Source organism: Triticum aestivum, chromosome 3A (assembly GCF_018294505.1).
Source record: "Triticum aestivum cultivar Chinese Spring chromosome 3A, IWGSC CS RefSeq v2.1, whole genome shotgun sequence".
Taxonomy (NCBI): domain Eukaryota; kingdom Viridiplantae; phylum Streptophyta; class Magnoliopsida; order Poales; family Poaceae; genus Triticum; species Triticum aestivum.
In genome coordinates this window covers 730,735,519-730,755,027 of record NC_057800.1, presented here as the reverse complement: position 1 = coordinate 730,755,027, position 19,509 = coordinate 730,735,519, and the positions used below count along the sequence as shown (strand labels likewise).

The 19,509-nt window shown below is 43.4% G+C and overlaps 1 protein-coding gene across 1 annotated transcript; it reads right to left on the bottom strand.

Annotated features, from left to right (window-relative positions):
* Positions 1-2,122: 2,122 nt before the first annotated feature.
* LOC123063564 (thioredoxin Y, chloroplastic) lies at positions 2,123-5,979 on the bottom strand. The gene is made up of 5 exons (XM_044487383.1): positions 5,685-5,979; positions 4,797-4,885; positions 4,155-4,332; positions 3,934-4,041; positions 2,123-2,376 (listed from the first exon to the last, which is right to left on the bottom strand). The coding sequence occupies exons 1-4, from the start codon at positions 5,847-5,849 to the stop codon at positions 3,976-3,978; spliced, it is 498 nt and encodes a 165-aa protein (XP_044343318.1). The 5' UTR covers positions 5,850-5,979; the 3' UTR covers positions 2,123-2,376; positions 3,934-3,975.
* Positions 5,980-19,509: the final 13,530 nt, after the last annotated feature.

Below are 19,509 nucleotides of genomic sequence, written 5' to 3'. Positions count from 1 at the left end.
TTCCACCATGCAAACTAATGCATCTTCTTCTTTTCCTCACTATCCCCCCACCAAAAACCTGCAATCTCATATGTAATTGCCTTGCAAATATTTTTGGGGAGTTTAAAAACGGACATAGCATAAGAGGGGATTGCCTGGGCCACTGCCTTCAACAAAATCTCTTTCCCCTTCATTGAGAGCATCTTCTCCTTCCAACCCTTAATTCTCTGGCAAATTCTATCAATAAGGTGTTAAAAACAGTCACTTCTATCGACTCCCACAATAGTGGGAAGACCCAGGTATTTATCTGTTAGTGCCTCAGTTAGAATATTCAGATTTACACATACCTCCTCTCTAACCAGCACACTTGTATTCGGACTGAAGAAAATACTCGATTTAGGAGTACTTACACACTGACCACTACTCCCACAGTAAACTTCTAGAATTCTTTTCAGTGTGTTTGCATTCTGGACATTTGCTTTCATAAGAATCAACGAATCATCTGCGAAAAGCAAGTGGGAAATAGATGGTGCATCTCTGCAAACATGTATCCCTTCAATGCCACCCACTTCTTCTTCATGAGCTAATAGGCTAGAAAGCCGTTCTGAACAGATCAAAAACAAGTAAGGAGATAGAGGATCTCCCTGCCGTAAGCCTCTTGATGGTATAATCTCCTCTGTTTCCACTCCATTGAACCTTATTTTATAAGTCACTGAGGAGACACATTGCATTATCATTTCCACCCAGACCGAGTGAAACCCCAATTTCAGCATCATTTGTTCTAGAAAACCCCATTCTACTCTATCATATGCCTTCATCATGTCCAATTTTACTGCACAAATTCCATTCGATCCATGGGTCTTCTTCTTTATTGCATGAAAGCATTCATAAGCTACTAACACATTGTCAGTTATAAGTCTTCCAGGGACAAAATCACTCTGTGTTGGAGAAATTACCTCTCGAAGTATCTTCTTGAGTCTGTTTGCAATCATTTTTTATATGATTTTATAGACAACGTTGCACAAACTAATAGGTCGATATTGAGTGATTACCTCCGGGCTATCAACCTTAGGAATTAACACAATATTAGTTTGATTCCAACCGGTCGGTATCTTCCTGTTGTGGACTGCCTCTAGCACCTCGTCCGTAAGTTCATCGCCTAGGATGTGCCAGAAGTGTTTGAAGAAAATTGCATGCAGTCCATCAGGCCCGGGTGCCTTCATATCCCCAATCTAAAACAAGGCCTTCCGTACCTCCTCCCGCATGTATGGCTCCATCAATGCTGTGTTCATTTGCGTAGTGACTTTTGTTTCACCGTATGCAACAAGCCTTGATCATATTCTGTAACATCAGAAGAAAAGAGGCCAAAGAAATAATTTGAAATAAGTGGGTTGAGGTTATCATTTCCCCCTACCCACCCATTATTATTATCCTTCAGTTTCTTAATTAGATTCCTCCTCTTCCTAGCAGAGGCAAAATTATGAAAATACTGACTATTGTGATCCCCTCTATGAAGCCTTGATCGATGCGTATGTTGCGTGTTCTCTCTCAGCACTCAGTAACGTTATTATTCTGTCTGCTTTATTTTTACCTCCCTTTCTTGTCACATGGCTAAGAGTGACGCTAAACAAACCTAGGTGAAACACTCCACACATTGTTCAGTAGATGCCTCTGGGGCTTGGTTCCTGAGCACACACAGAAGACCGTATGTTTATGGAGAAAGCAGAAGAAAAGGGCTAGTGAGTTAGCTTAGCCAACCCAAAGTATTATCATTATTAACACTGACCGACTTCAGTGACCAGGGAAACAAATACACACGCAGGTGAAATAACGTCAGAACAATCGTCCACTTCGGTTCGCACATGGGGAAAAAACAACGTCCGATTTTTTCTTTTTACACAAAATATGTGATTTTGGAATGCTTGCCGACGAATTCGTTCCTCATTGGGAACAAATACACACAGTACAAACAGCTCTTGTAAACATCGGATAATCACGATGGGATATTTCCAGCACATTGCTTAATGGCCATTCAAGTACATATTCTAAGATAGATGCTGGAATCCACAATCGTCCACGCCAAAAGGCAATGATGAATTATAAAGTTGTCTTTAAGGAGCAGACTACGAATATATAAATGCCATGTCACAGTAAACTTCAGCACTTAAGATTTCAACTTGATAAATATGGATATGGTAATTTTCCGTACCAGGCAAATGGAACACCAGAGGCTCAGTTCCAAAACAAAATCTTAGTCGCTGAAAGAATTTACACAGAAGAAACATACTTAAAATATGCATCTAGATGTGCGCTTCCATATCTTTGTACACCGAGATTTCAGACCGTTTCACATAGTTGGTAGATCAATCCATAAGGAGGACATTCTTCACACATGCTCTGTATGTCAAAAGCAAAAGGTAGCTTTAGCTGGTAGGGATAATTATTGTGCTGCATCAAGCATGAGCTAGGATCCAATATAAAAGCAGCCCAACAGTCTATATTTACAGCAATCGTCTGCTTAACTCAGAGTTATGTATACTCCCCTACGAAGCAATTCCGTAGTACCGCTTCAGTAATATTCTACTACTCTAAGCAAGGGATCTATTGAAGTCAATAACAATGCACCACGTCTCTACAAGTTATCAAGTAAGATTTCACTCCTCTGCTGTTTTAAATACATACAACACAAACCGACAGGCATTGCACATTGCGTACTCAATTTTTCTATTAGAGCCACATTACCTGTAAGGTAAGGAAGTTTTGCACATCGCACTTGGGTCAGAACTAAAGCTTCTCTTAACAATTAGGCTTAGGCATACGTGAAGGGATGAGCAGATGAGAATTCATGCATAAGAGTAGTGTGGCCAAATGTTTGAATTTGTCGATTGATACACATAGTTGTCTTGATTTGACATGCAATACGCTTTTATATATAGTTTGCAATACTTTTTGGATCGATCCGCCATCTTAAGATCCGCTATTATTTTTATTATTGCCATCTGTAATGTAACCTATCCCTTACAGAAAACTAAGTGAGTACACATCAGCATGTTGACAATGATGATTACTTAATTACAACAAGAGTTTATATTTCAGAAAACTGTGAACATCAGTTTCGATCTGGTGGGATATAAAATCCCAGCACGTTTGGAACAGTGTTATTAACAATTTACTCTAGTGAAGTCCAACGTACGCCTGTTTTTAATCGACTCCAAACAGCAGTCGTGCCAGATTTCCCAGTAAATCCTAGGAACAGACCAGTTTGTATCAAACCAACAAGATACTGAATGCAAACATGCACAAATGATTCCCAACCTTATTAATAGAAAGAAAGAGCACAGTAGCAACAAAAAAAAAGGAACTGGCATAGCTGCCTAATGGGTTGGATCAACTGGCTTAGAATCCTCAGTGAAAGAAAGACAATCCAATTGCTGTAACTAATCAGGGAGATGGTAAAAGTAACTGTGGTAATATCATAGTGAACTACAGTTGCCGAAAGGCAAGTATATCTAGATTCGGCTAGTTGGGGACAAAACCATGGTGAACCAGAATACGTAATGGACTTTTGCATAACTAACTTCGCCGATTCCATAATCAGAGTTAAGGAAGAAGGAATAATTTGTTTATAGATACATAAACCGGGATGGATATACACAACCAGTGACTGAGATGTCTCAGACCGATATGCCAAACAAAGTTCTGCTAATTTAACATCATTACATACTGCACAATATGTAATTGAGTCTCTCATTTTGACAAAATCAGTAACCATAATGGGAAAGATGATGTAAAGATGAGTCATGAATCAATGCAATTGTTTCAAACTGTAGCTTTGAAGGGAATGTTTATTTTTTTTTGTAACTCAGGTAAAACCTCTGTAACAACAATCAACAATGGATGATCCATAATTCAAATATGCAAACATAGAAAGACATGTTATGGGTAGCAACATACATTTCAGGGAGCGAAATTCCTTGCTGACAATACATGCACATGCTACTTTGGAGCTTCTAAAGCACTCTCAATCTGCAGGATTAGCTGGTCAGCAGGCAACGCTCCCTCCTGAATACCGGCAGATAAACAAAAATACAGACCAAAGCCACGTTATAACAATTTCATCAGCACCAGTCAAAACACCATTTATAAATGGAGAAATATGAGTGATCAAAACTTACAAAGCGATAACAAGGTTCCCCATCCTTGAAGACAATGAAAGTTGGTAATGCTTCAATTTTATACTTATTTGCAATGCTTGTATATTTCTCTGTATCAATTTTCACAATGTTAATCTTGTCACTCATCTTCTCATGCACTTCTTGAAGTATGGGAACCATGTATTGGCACGGACCACACCTAACAAAAAGAATAAAAATAAATGCAAACATACAGCATATTGGTATATATTTACCAATCTTCCTACAACATAGCCATGCAATTTGCAAACATACACCATTTTTTTGTCAGAAGGAGAAATGATGCACTTCTTCATCAAAGTATGTGAAAGAAATTAGTCACAAAACACAGAATCATATAAATTAGTAAGATTCACTTTTAGTGTTCAAAAGGCAGTCATCTTTGGACTAAAGCAAAACTAACATGGTAGCACTTTAAGAATCCACAAGATGAACACTAAAGAAAACAGTTAAGAGCTTGGCGGTACTTTCTAAGTAGGAACAGGACATGCCACCACCAAACTCGGCTCCATAAGGTTTAACACAATGATGATGGGCACAATTCACAGTATATCTAGTATAGAGCAGCGATGTTCTAGGCCATATGTACATTCAGGAGCACTAGCTTTGCAAGTGGCCGCGTACCAAGTTGCATAGAAGTCGACGAGTAAAGGTTTTTCAGACTTCTCCAATAACTCATCGAAGGTAGAAAATGTTTCCTTCTTAGCTTTGACCTATCGGAAAAGATAGAAACAACAGAAAAAGTAAACAAAAGAAATAGATATATTTTAAAAGCAGCAGATCATTAAGTCATTAAAACAGAGTAGAATGGTTCTTTTTCATTTCTATGATAATGTCTGTAGATGACTACTGCGTAAGAGGGTTGCACCATTGAAACAAGTGACCAGCCAAAAACAACATAGCTTTTTTTAGCACCAAAAAAAAAACGTAGCTACTGATGGCTCTTCACCTACATCAAGTTAACAGCCTAGGAAGAAAACAGACAAGTGGCACAAGAGTTTATATTATACACTTAATATTAATTTTTTTAACAGTTTAATGTTACTTTAGGATTATTTGTTGGAATTATGAAGACATTTGGACAAAATAATACTCCCTCCGTAAACTAATAGTACAAGACGTAGTGATTTAAAACGTCATATATTACTTAGTTTACAGAGGTAGTGCTATATATAGCATAGTTTCCACAAATTTTGAATCAATGTATTTAACTTATATTGTCTCTATATTGTATATATGTATATAAATCGTGGAACCCCCCGAACTAACATCCGAGGTCCGCCACTGTCATAGACAATTACATTTAACACAAAACTATGTCCGGCTACACCCAATTCTACTATTACTAGGATTGGTCTGGACCTCTGAACATAGTACACAAAGCGCCCCCTTGGCTTCAGATTTTACATGGCAAAGCAGAGATTTTATCTGGTCCAAACTAAAATTCCCCACTAAAATCCGTGCGCGTTCCCACGACCGACCGGAGGTGGCCCAAATGCACCGAGTACTCACCAGTAGAGCGGCTCCCCTGCGAGGCGGCGCGGCCGCTCGCCGGAGCCCGACGGCCGGCGGAGAGCGGCGGGGCGGTGCCCACTGCGAGGGGCTCGGTGCCGGCGAGCGGGAGACGGCGTAGGCGGCGGGGGCGGCGGCGGCGGCGGTGGTGGTGAAGGCCGCCATGGGTGGGGTCTCCGTGGCTAGGGTTTTGGTCGGCGGCGGCGCGTGTGGTGTACCCGCTTCTCTTATCTGCAGTGTGCGCGTCTTTGTTCGCAGGGAAGAAGAGGGAGGATGACGTGGTGGACCGGGTTCGCCACGTGGAACACACATCTTACCTACTCCATCGGTGTTGATTCGTTTGGTCGACTCAGTGTTTCTTTTACTTTTTACTAGCACATATGCCCGTGCGTTGCAACGGGAGTAAATATTAGCATGTTCATCAGTGTGGCATAATAACGTCCAAAAGGTATCACATAACAGGAAGACACACATCAAGCTCTAAAAGAGTGCATATCAGTTAGACACTACTAGGGAAAAGCCTAGTAGCAGCGTGAGTTTTCGGCCTTTTAGTAGCGCGGGGGCCGGCGCTACTAATAAGGCGCTACAGCTAACGTATAGCAGTAGCGCTGGTCCACCCGTGCTACTGCTACACAAGTGTTGCAGCAGCGCGCTTAAAGGAACCTCGCTGCTGCTAATAGCTATAGCGCGCTTCCCCTGTGCGCGCTACTGCTACAATCGCGTTGCTGCTAACTTTTCTCCACTCGCTACTGCTAATTTTAATAGTTTTTTTTGGGCATATTTGTTTTATATTTGAAAAGGCTTTATAGAAGAATCTTTAGCACATACAAATGTCATCATGATACACATACAAATGCCTGTGAAACCACAAATGTAATCATAGCATATACATACAAATAGTCTCGTTATAATCATCATCCAACACAAAGTGGTATCTTGTCATCATCTCGAAAATAGCGATACATGCAAGTCTCGAATACTTGCAACTACAACGTCATCCATCTAAACAAAGGTATACGCGAGAAGAGCTATCACTATGTGTGAGAGCGGAACTATGCAGTACATGAGATGGAGGTTACGAGTCCTCTCTCGCGCTAGCGTGAACCTCAAGTAACTAGCTTCTCCTTCTTGTCTGCTTTTGAAGCCTTTATGGCTGGCGTCCGAGAACCCATTCACTTGCGCCTGGCACTCATGCCACTCGTTGTACACCCCCACAACCTTCCCTTTGTACACGACATAGCAGTTCCATCTCGCCATCAAGAAACTAGGTACCTGTTAGAGATGCATGTTCATGAAGAGGATGTACAATCATATATATGCAACAAAATATACTAGAGAACACTGAAAAAGAAAGGGTTAGCAACTAGATGCAACATACAATACGCAAATTAATTAACTAGAGGTACGCAGGTCATCGTACGCAAACTAACAAAGTAGCGTTACGCAAATTCGGCAGGGATCGTGGACATCACAAAGTTGCATCGCTACAAATAGTATACAAGTTCAACCGACACATATCATCATCATTGGCATCATAAATCACTAGAAGTTCCATCCTTCCATATCATCGAGGATGGACCGTAGCTTCTTGAACGGCGTGAGGTCTAGACGTTGCATGCCTATGCGAGTTCGGACGTCAGCTCGCGATATAGGGCCATGGTGGAACATCCCCTTCTCATCGACGACTTCTTTCATGATGATCGTCGCAATGTCGCTTTGGATGCGAAAGAAGTCATCTCTAAGTTTATAATCCGCTTCTCCATGAGATTCTAGCCACTTGTGGATATGATCATCATTTCTGCTTCTCATGCGAAGCTTTTGGTGATCCGTGTTGAACTGAATCATGAAATGGAGGATGTACAATCCATCCTTCTTGCTTGGTTTTGGGACTTGGATGCAGGAGAAGTTAGTTTTATGCGCGAAACCCATCTTCTTGTTCCTTTGTTTCCTGATCTGCATGTGGTCACCTCTAAAGCTGAAGCCTTGGAGAGCATCATCTAGAATATTCATTATGTGGGTGTAGTCTTTTTTCTCGTAGTCTCTGGAAGGGTCAAAATACACGGCGTGGGAGACTTGCGGATAAAGAACGATAAGGACGGCGCACCTGTTGCTGCGGGGAAAAGACACCTCAAATTATTCCCCATAAAAAGAAGGAATGATTGAAATGTATGAAAGGGTTGTTCGAAACTGACTTACTTTGGATGATAAGGCATGAGGACAATTTCCCGGTCCTTATTCTGTATCATGAAGTTTTGGAGGTAGTCCCTAGCAGTTTCACACTCAAAGTCGCCGAGACTCAAGAAAGACTCGTGCATGTAGTACGGATCCGCCACACAGATTTGCGAGACTTCTTCACTGTTCATGACAGAGCTCATATGTAGCGCAAAAAGGCGGACGGTTGTAAAATCGAGCCGCCTTGTCAGAAACATCTCAAAGATATGGTCAAACCGCAGGAAGAACACCTCCGCGGGCCGTGTCTCGACGTAGCACTTCCCCTCAGGCACACGAGCCGCGTATGTCCGATATCCTGGATCCTTTGAGGCTAGTAGGCTTTTCTCAGTCGACAGCACATGGTCGTGCAGTCTCCTGAGATCCCCTGATAGTGCCTCCAGCGGTTTCGGCGATAGCATCAGCTCGCCCGTGAGATGGAACATGGCCGCACCTTTCACGGGTACACGCTCTTCAGAATGCATCGTTTGGCTGCTATGTGCTCTGGCTTGTTTGAAGGCAGCTATCTTCCCCGATCTCTTTCTCTCCTTTTTCTTGGGCACACCTTCTAGACCCTTCCTTAACCCCTGCCCCAGTGTTCCCGGGCTAAGTACTGTACGACCCTCGCGCTGGGATAGTTGAGCCTGTGTTGAGGCGGCATCTTCAGGCGTGTCCTGTGAGGATTTCATAAAGAGAGACTTTTTGCAATCCCTGCTACGACCTTCCTGCCCGGGCATATCATCCATATCCTCATTAGCAAGCTGATACCCCGATTTGTCATATGGTTGACTCATCAATTCTATGTCACAGTCATACGCGTTTGTATTGAGGAAATCCATAGGGTCGACCTCCGTCTCATCATCCATTCTCTGTTCTATAGGACAAATTACATCAGCCAGCACTATTGCACCCCCTTCATCATGTCGTCCGCCGCTCTCACCCGGCACTACAGGAGCTGGTAATTGCGTAGGCGGGGTGGTGGTCTCTGCACATGCTTGTTGATGTGTGGTTATTGGTGTGCTCTCGGCCGGCTCCAGACGAATAAGATTCTTCGGCCATAGCAGCACCCAAGCCTTGCAGCTTCCAATCCGCGGTGGGGTCTCGTCGTCCGCTCCCACATGCTGTACTGGAGGAGGCAAATCCTCGTGCCCCAATTTCACACTGGACAAGCTAACCCTGAAGTGCCCAGCAGGGATCGGCTGGTTGTGGAACGTGGGTTGCAAGGGGTCCATTATCATCCCCTTTCCCACGTCCACCTTCTGGCCTTTGATCAAGTAGAGTATGGTGCACGGGGTTTCTTTCGCCTGCAAACACATATGTCTGTGGCGTAAAACATCCGAAAGGCAACAAAAATGGAATATTATATATATATATATGGTGGTGCGACATGTAATTACCGTGATGGCGTCGAGCTCAGCCAAAGACGAAGGCCCACCGAGCGCGCCAGAGACTGAGGACAGGCTGCTATGAGCGGGAGCGGCTGCGAGAGGAGGCCCGGTTGCGTGGGCAAGTGATGGTGAGATGATGTTGTTGTTCATGGAGTTGCTCCCGTTGAAACTGGGCAACGGGAAATCATGTACCGTCTTGTCTGGATTTTCCTTCGTCCAGTTGATGATAACTAGAACCAAGTTAGTAGCAAAATCATTTCTGCAGGCAGTTACAGCTGCATTGACTGCCTGATGTAACAACTCATATTTGTCCTCGGCTGCTTTTTTCGCGTCATCAACTACTTTTTTCTCGATCGCAAGCTTCACCTTCGCGTCGATGTCCGCCTGACTAAACTTCTTTTTCTGCTTCTTGGCCTCCGGGCCCTCGTTGTAAAACACCTTCCACGTGGCGCCATCTCCAGCGCCGTGCACACAACCATATTGCGGCCGCTGGCCCAAAGGGAGTCCCTTAAGTTCGTTCAAGGCCCAGTTGAGAGGGGTGTCCCACTTGGGCCTCATCGGAGAAGTAGGGTTTTCGGCTGCAAGCTGGTGTTGCTTCTCCAGTAGTCTAATTAATTCCCTCGTGATCTTGTCCGTGTAAAAAACCTTTTTCTCCTTGTCCCACTTGTAGCGGGCCCTGATGAAGTCATGCTCCAAGGGGTTGGTGAACTTCGCGAAGGGGTCTGGGAGACCCGGGGCTTCATGTTCCGCGTCCTCCTTATCCTATATGGGCCTTTTATCGAGGTAGCCACGGCTTCCGAGGCGATGCTTCCCCGTGTTCCTTTGCTGAAGGCTCTTGAATTTCGCAGCCTTAGCCTTGGCGTCCTCGGTAGCGCAAGTGTCCTTGAACTTTTCGAACTCCTCTTCCGTAAGTGTTGGATTTTCCTCCAGAATCTTGGACAGGGGTTCCTCAGCCTCAATAGCTCGTTTCACCCTCGATTTCCAGGAGGCCAAATCATTGCTGAACATGCCCATGGCGTGATTGTTAATCTTTTTCATCTTTGGATCATCCCACGGTTGTTCTATGTTATCATCCCGATCGGGGAACTTGAATCTCTTGTGCAACTTCGTTAGGAGCAACTGCGTTAAATGTTCTTTACTCCTTAAGTCATCATCATTGATGCTCGCGCATTCTCGTAGGATGCATCCTACTTGGTTCCCATAGAACTTGCGAGGTTCTTCCGGCTCTAACGGCTCAAACTTGCCAGGTGCCATCTTTGTGATCACAAGTCGTCCAATCCCTAGTTTGTTAGGTTTTCGTATCCTCTGCTTCTTATGCCTCTTTTTGGTACCGGCATCGGCGCCGGTATCTTCCCCGGCGGTACCTTCCCCACCGGTCTCGGCGCCGCCATTGGTGCCGGCGCCGTCGGTGTCGGTATCGGTGTCGGCGTCAGTACCATCATCGAGGCGGACCTGCAAACCTTGCTTAGCAGTCAAAAAGTCGAGGTAGTCTTGTTCACCCTCATAATCCATCTTGTCTGCATCTTGGTCAGAAGGCCCAGTTTCTTCGTTGTTCGACATGTTTCCTATGATTAAATGTCCTCATTTATTTCTAAAAGTATGAATAAATGAGAAATGAGATAAAAAATAAATCTATGTGCCAGCACTCGATATGCCAACTATGTAGCACAAATCATGCCTTTATTCACGGGAAATTTCGGCATGACCTTTGCTAAAAAATGGACATATCGAGCGCTTGAAATTCACCGGAACGGAAATGAATCGACATTCCGGCATAACATAGGCAACTCGGATCATTTACCAAAACATGACATGTCCAAAACATGACATATCCACATAGCACATGTCCAGTTCAAATTTGCATATAAATTCAGCAAATTTTGAAACCTATCTAAATTCATAACTAAATAGATAACATAATTAACATAACTAAAACCTAAGTAAATTAACCCTAGCTAGCAGAGAGAGAGAGGGGGGGTTTACAGAGGGTGCAGGGCGAGGAGGCAGGCCCGACGACGACCGAGGTTGGGAGGGGAGGAAGCAGAGGAGGGAGACGAGGGCCGATGGGTCGGGGGCGAGCGCCGGCGCCGGGGGCGAGCACGCCTGGGTCAGGAGCGGCGGGGTCGGGGGCGAGTGCGCCGGGGTCGGGGGCGAGCGCGCCGAGGTCGGGGGCGGGCGCGGCGGTGCGACGGGGCCGGGGAAGAGAGAGTGGGGATTTGGGAGAAAAGAGGCGGGATGAAGCAGGGAGAGGGAGAATTTTGGGTTAAGTGGATGTAGCAGTAGCGCGTTTACACGAAACGCGCTACTACTATTACGAGCAGCTACATCGATTTTCTGCAGAAACCGCTACTGCTACCTTGACTAGCTGTAGCTCTTTTTCACTAAAGCGTTACTACTATAACCAGTTTCCCTTTTTTCTTTTCCTCAGCATAATAGGAACATATATATTACATCATTGGACCCTTGCATAATAATGGCTAAGTGTCTATACAAAATAGGAACATATATATATTACATCATTGGACCCATGCATAATAATGGCTAATTAAGTGTGTATACAAAATAGGAACATATATTTCCATTTTGCAAAAGTATGAAATATTAATCACACCTCTATCTCGAGATCGAGCACGCGGTGGAGATGATGATGTAGGGAGGTCAAAAGTGCACAAAGCTCTTCTTGACAAAGAAAGATCTAGTTAGGGGGCAAATAGGTCACTTAACTAAATGCTACATCTACCTAGCTACCTAATTTGGGAGGAGACAACTTCAACTAGTGGAGGGGGAGGAAAAAGAGAAAGGAGATGAATTAATGGAGGTGGTGTAGTTATAGCTAGGAGTAATGAAGAGAGAGAAATGTAGGTAGAAGAGGGAGAGTAATGGGGGGAGAAGTATTAGGAAGAAGAAGAGTGAGAGAGGGAGGATGTGGGAGGTAGGGGAAAGGGAGGAGAGGAGATGGGGAGGGGAGGTGGAAAAGGTGGTGGGTGCTGCGTCTTAGCAGTAGCGCGGGAGAGAAAGCGCGCTGCTGCTAAGAGCGTAGCAACAACGCGCTTTCCTGTCACGTGCTACTACTAAACGGGCCAACCCTGTGCATAATTTCAAAATTAGCAGCAACGAGGTGACAAAAAAGCGCGCTGCTACTATGGCATTAGCCGCAGCGCGCTCCCTGGCGCTGCGGTACTGGTAAACTTATGTCGTTGTGTACTGTCGGTGGATTTTTGTAGCAGCGCGGTTTAAGAGTCACGCGCTACTGCTAAGTTTGCACCAGTAGCGAGCTTTCCGTAGCCGCGCTGCTATTACTTATCAGCAGCGCCTGTTTTTATGCCGTGCTGCTGCTAAGATTCTGTGTATAAGGTTTTCCCTAGTAGTGAGACATTAATCACGCAACAACTTTTATCACATGTGCTAAGGATCAATTAATTCTCCTTATAATCCTAACATCTACACTTATTTAGCTTTACACCTTCGCATATCCAATTTGTAGCACACTGATTGACCTTGCTACGACACGCGTCTGACTTGTAGCAATGGCGGTCATCCTTGTTGTGTCCATGTGGTCGGCTTTGCTATGTTGTCTGTATGACTTGTTGTCTTGGCATCGCTTATGTAATTGGTTTTACAACACGGCGGTCCAACTTCCCAATAGAAAAATAATAGCGGCGGCTGGTGTTACATTGGCATGCTTCCGGATCTAGCAAGCAATTGGCCTTCCAACATTGTGTTCTGCTTGGAGCAACATGGCCTAAAACTGTTGTGTGTGCCGTTTGCAGTAACAATGCTCGATTGAAAGTTGCATGTAGATTTACCAGGGTTTTGTTCAAGAAAGTAAAACTTGATAGCGGCAAAAACACCGAGAAATAAAAACATTTCTTTGCACATTGAAAAGGTCAACATGCCGCCCAAAAATCAAAGCTGACGGCAGGTCGTTTGCTTCTTTTTTTTCATTTTTGAGTAGTTTGCGAGAGAGACCCGATTGATCCCATGAAAAGAAGCCAGCAACATCTCTCGTGTTGCACACATGTCGAGGGTTGTTTTCTTAGTGCGCATTAAGATTCAACCATCACTCACCGGCTATATATCACACTCCAACCAGGTATCTTATATCTTTTGTTAGTTAGATTCAGCCATGTCATACACTCCATCGGGCATGCAAGCACATCCCGAGCCTATAATCCAGCCATACTTCTCACATTTTCGTTTAGAGCCAACATTTAATTCTTTCGTTAGACTCTATTCCAACAATTTCATTTAATTAGAGCCAACCTTAATTCCTTCACTCCCGCACCATGCCCTTCGTTCTCGACAACTATCCGGCGTATATAAACTGATGGATTTTTGTAGATCAAAGCGAGGTGGGATAAATATTCATGCGAACCCTCTCTATCTAAAAAAAATCTTCGCACTTTTAAAATTTTCAAAAAATGGTCGTGTTTTCGTATTTGTAAATAAATAAAAAATTGCATTTTCAAATAATGTTCGTGTTTTGAAAGTTTGTACGAAATGGTTTTGTTCTATTTTTCACAACTTTTAACATATGTTCAGAATTTCAGAAAAGGTTCCCATTTTCAGAGATTGTTGACAAATCTTAAAAATGTTCATGTTTTCATTTTCAGGAGTTTCAGATAATGTTCCCATTTCCAAAATTGTTTGAAAATGTATTTAAAAACATGTTTTGAAATTTTGTTTGGGTTTTTCAAAAATTGTTTGGAATGTTTTTGTTCAAAATTTTCACAACTTTTCAGAATTTCTATTGGAATTTCAAAAAAATGTCTGCGTATCCACAAATTGTTCATTTTTTAAAATGTTCATGCTTCAATTTCTTTTCCGGAATTTCATTTTTTATGTGTTCCCAATTTTGTTCCCAGTTTAAAAAAATGCTTGTGTTTCCACATCTTGTTTTGGAATTTAAAAAATGTTCCTGTTTGAAAAAATTGTTCAAGATTTTCAGAAAATATTCGTGTTTTTAAAAAATATTTCATTTTATTAAAATATGTTTACAAATTTGTAAAGTGTTTGCGCTTCACAAGACATTCTGGTATTTTTTTTGACAACAGTTGTGATCAAATATTTAAAAATATTCGTATCTGCGCTAGAAATTGGTTCTTAAGATTCTGCACTGTTTTATAACCAGCAAAGCTTGGCAGGTCAATTGGTTGGTGTGTGATGTTTCTAATATGACATCCTGAGTTCGATCCCTAGACTTAACCCCAGTGCCTCATGACTATTATGACCAAACCAAGAATACATATTCCCTTTAATAATAGGTATAGATATAGATATAGAAAAACATATGCAACAGCATACATATATATGAAGTATCTATCAAGGAACACAAAGATCCACAATGTGACCCAAGAAGCAAATGCAATGGAAATCAGAAGGGTCTTCGACTCCACAAAAGTCACGACTACAATCAGACGTTCGCCGTCATCAGCCACAAGCTCAAAGAAATCTTCCTAGAGACCCACAAAGCAAAAACCTGATGGAGATGGAGTGACCGCCGTCTTGAAGCTTGACGAAGAGAGGAGATGGATCTTGCGCTCCTCCACGCGGGCGATCGACGACGGTGAAGACGGGGACAGGATGGGACGGACCGCCAAATCTAGACAAATCTTGAGGAAAATGGAGTTTGGAAGTCGAGCTTGAAGAGGATAAAGTTTAAATGTGGCTCGTGCATTTCATCGAACACCTCATATGCATAGGAGGTGAGCAGAGCAGCACACACCTCCCACACGCCGGTCGGCCAAAAAACGAAGGATTGAGCGGGCAGGCATATATATAGGCATATCTTTAGTCCCGGTTGGTGGCTAGAACCGGGACAGAAGCCTGCTCTTTAGTCCCGGTTCCAGCCACCAATCGGGACTAAAGGGACTGTGCCAGGAGCGAGGCCCTTTGGTCCTGGTTCGTAAAAGAACCGGGATTAATGCTCTTATCTGGTCTAGACCAAAGCCATGTTTTCTACTAGTATTAGTTCACTTGTGTAACAATTGTTAGCACTTTTTTCTTTAGGTACTTATTCCTTCCCTCACAGTATACATAAGAAAAACTATTTACATACAAATAGGATTTCTGCTCAAGAAAGGGTGCATGGCATACACCCTTCAAGCAGAGCTGACTTCGCCGAGTTCCTTTTGTCGCACACTCAGCAGACCCTTTGCTGAGTGTCAAAACCCGACACTAAGGGCCCGTTCGGAAGCTCGCTGGCTTCCCAAACGAGCCAGATTCTCGTGGAGCCAGCGCTAGCTCGCTTCTTGCGGGAGCCAGTGTGCATTCTGCAGTAGAAACAGTCCGAGGCACACTGTAGCGAGAAAAAAACGGTTCATAGGGCGCTGTAGCGAGAGGAAAACGCTTCGAGGAGTCACTTCGGGAGGGCATTCCCACGTAATATCCAGCAACTCCAGCTTCTCGTTTCCGCGAAGCTAGGCAATCGCTGCTTCTCAAATTTGCACTGCGGTCGCTCGATCTCCAGGAGCGGGATTCTTGAATCCCGCGCATTCGGCCAGCTCCTCGCCCGCTTCCGGAGAAGCGCGGAGCCGGAGCACTTCCGAACGGGCCCTAAGCAAACAAACAACCAGATGGAACATAGGGAACGGAGCGGCTGGTGCCACGTGGTGCAGATGATTTGGTGAGTACATACAGTTGGCAAAGATTTAGCAAAATTTAAGGACAAAACACACACAGGGGAGTGTTGCTACTGCTCGGAGCGCTCGCGGTAGGGGGTGGAACTCAGGATGATGAACGGGGCTACCTACCATTGGCGAGCTGCTCATCAACACTATACACGCACACATCGACTGACTAGCTTCTCATGCAAAGAGCGCACACACGCATCACACCATCAAGACACACTGCACGCACGCCGACGCCGGACAACACATACATCACGTCGGCGAGCCGCATGGAACGTTGAGTCGTCGACCACCGAGATGTCAATTGTTTATGAGGACAAACTCAGACAACGTCGCAGGCGGCTTGCTGGACAGAACGTAGCTCAGGATGTCGTCCTAGCCGCTGGTCTTCTTCTACTCTTCTTCGGTGGATGGTGACGAACCTTTTAGTGAGGCATGCATGTACTAGTAAAAAAAGGGCCTATTGTCTCGGTTCGTAAAAACCGGGACTAAAGGATCGGTACTAATGCCCTGTCCCTTTAGTCCCGGTTCAATCCAGAACCGGGACAGATGGGCCTTCATGTGGCCTGTGCGCGGAACCCAGGCATGAGGGCATTTGGTCCCGGTTGATGGCACCAACCAGGACCAATAGGCATCCACGCGTCAGTATTTCTGTGGCTCGGGTTATTTTTAAGAGGGGGGGGGGGGTTGGGGGTTTTGAGGGGTTAATTTAGGTGTTTCATATATTGTGTTAGCTAGCTATAATTAATAGAGAGAAGTGTCCTCTCTTATGTCCGTGTTTGGTCGACGCTACGTACTATACATACGTAGAGAGGACTAAAGGGGGGCATTGGTCACGGTTTGTGCCACGAACCGTGACCAATGCCCCCTTTAGTCCCGGTTGCTGGCACCAACCGGGACCAAAGGCCTTGTGCTGCCCCGCGCCAAAACTTTAGTCCCACCTCGCTAGCTGAGAGAGCTCGCGAGTGGTTTATAAGCACTACTGCGCCTTCCCTCTCGAGCTCCTCTCAAATGCAGGCTTTCGGGCCTAACCCTGCGATGTGTGCCTGTGGGCCTACTGGGCCTCCTGCGGGCCTAAATCCTGGCCCATGGTAGGGTTTCTAGTCGTATTCAGGCCGTGGGGGCCCAGTAGATGGCACTTTTTTTCTTTGTTGCTTTATTTATTTTATTTTGTTTCTACTTACAACAAAATACTTATTGTTGCTATTTTTTCCATTTTTTGTTTTGTTTTCTGCATTATTTATTTTCTTTTGTTTTTTGCTTTATTTTTTGATTCTTTTTTGCTTTTAGTTTTACAAAAATTATGAACTTTCTGTTAGTGCCATTAGTTTTCAAATTTAAAAACACTTTTTTTGTTTTTTTCTTTGTTGCTTTATTTATTTTATTTTGTTTCTACTTACAACAAAATACTTATTGTTGTTATTTTTTCCCAGTTTTTTTGTTTTGTTTTCTGCATTATTTATTCTCTTTTGTTTTTTGCCTTATTTTTTAATTTTTTTTCTTTTAGTTTTAGAAAAATTATAACTTTCTGTTAGTGCCATTAGTTTTCAAATTTGAAAACTCTTTTTTAGTTTTTTTTGTTTTCTTTGTTGCTTTATTTATTTATTTTGTTTCTATTTACAAAAAATACTTATTATTGCTATTTTTATTTTTCCATATTTTTTGTTTTGTTTTCTGCATTATTTATTTTCTTTTGTTTTTTCTTTATTTTTTATTTCTTTTTGCTTTTAGGTCAGCAAAATTATAAACTTTTTGTTAGTGCCATTAGTTTTAAAAAAATTATAAACTTTCTGTTAGTGCCATTAGTTTTCAAATTTGAATAGTTAAAATTTGAATTCTTTGAAATTTGTGTGAATCACAAGTTTGTGATTAACTTTACTAAAAAAATGAACATAGATGCACCTATGGAGAAAAATTCGACCTAAATTCATAGTTTTCAAATGAACTCTGAAAAAGTTGGCGTAGCATACTCATGTGTTACAAAGTTGGCATGGTATCATCATAATAGTTGCGGGAGAAAGTCTTCACTTTTTCTTCGCTTGTGTCATTTGCTTATTGCGCCGTAACCATGGATAATCTTCATCGTTTATCAGGATGCTTGGGTCAGCCTTGACATTGAAGGGAGGAATTTCATGAAACTTTTCATAATCTTCTGACATGTCTATCTTGCCCTCCATTCCCAGGATATCCCTTTTTCCTGAAAGAACCATGTGGCGCTTTGACTCATCGTATGATGTATTCGCTTTCTTATCTTTTCTTTTTCTCAGTTTGGTAGACATGTCCTTCACATAGATAACCTGTGCCACATCATTGGCTAGGACGAACGGTTCGTCAGTGTACCCAAGATTTTTCAGATCCACTGTTGTCATTCCGTACTGTGGGTCTACCTGTACCCCGCCGCCTGACATATTGACCCATTTGCACTTAAACAAAGGGACCTTAAAATCATGCCCGTAGTCAAGTTCCCATATGTCCACTATGTAACCATAATATGTGTCCTTTCCGCTCTTGGTTGCTGCATCAAAGCGGACACCGCTGTTTTGGTTGGTGCTCTTTTGATCTTGGGCGATCGTGTAAAATGTACTTCCATTTATCTCGTATCCTTTGTAAGTCAATACAGTCAAAGATGGTCCCCTGGACAACAAGTACAACTCATCACAAACAGTGTTGTCACCTCTGAGACGTGTTTCCAACCAACTTCTGAAAGTCCTGATGTGTTCACATGTAATCCAGTCGTCGCACTGCTCCGGGTGTTTGGAGCGCAGACTGTTCTTGTGTTCATCGACATACGGGATCACCAAGGTAGAGTTCTGTAGAACTATGTAGTGTGCTTGAGACCAAGAATATCCGTCCGTACATATTATTGAGTCACTTCCAAGAGTGCATTTTCCAGTCAGTCTCCCATCATACCGCGATTTAGGGAGACCTATCTTCTTAAGGCCAGGAATGAAGTCAACACAAAACCCGATAACATCCTCTGTTTGATGGCCCATGGAGATGCTTCCTTCTGGCCTAGCGCGGTTACGGACATATTTCTTTACGACTCCCATGAACCTCTCAAAGGGGAACATATTGTGTAGAAATATGGGCCCCAAGATGACAATCTCGTCGACTAGATGAACTAGGACGTGCGTCATGATATTGAAGAAGGATGGTGGGAACACCAGCTCGAAACTGACAAGACATTGCGCCACATCACTCCTTAGCCTTGGTACAATTTCTGGATCGATCACCTTCTGAGAGATTGCATTGAGGAATGCACATAGCTTCACAATGGCCAATCAGATGTTTTCCGGTAGAAGCCCCATCAATGCAACCGGAAGCAGTTGCGTCATAATCACGTGGCAGTCATGAGACTTTAGGTTCTGAAACTTTTTCTCTGGCATATTTATTATTCCCTTTATATTCGACGAGAAGCCAGTCGTGACCTTCATACTGAGCAGGCATTCAAAGAAGATTCCTTTCTCTTCTTTTGTAAGAGCGTAGCTGGCAGGACCTTTATACTGCTTCGGAGGCATGCCATCTTTTTCGTGCAAACATTGCAGGTCCTCCCGTGCCTCATGTGTATCTTTTGTCTTCCCATACACGTCCAAGAAGCCT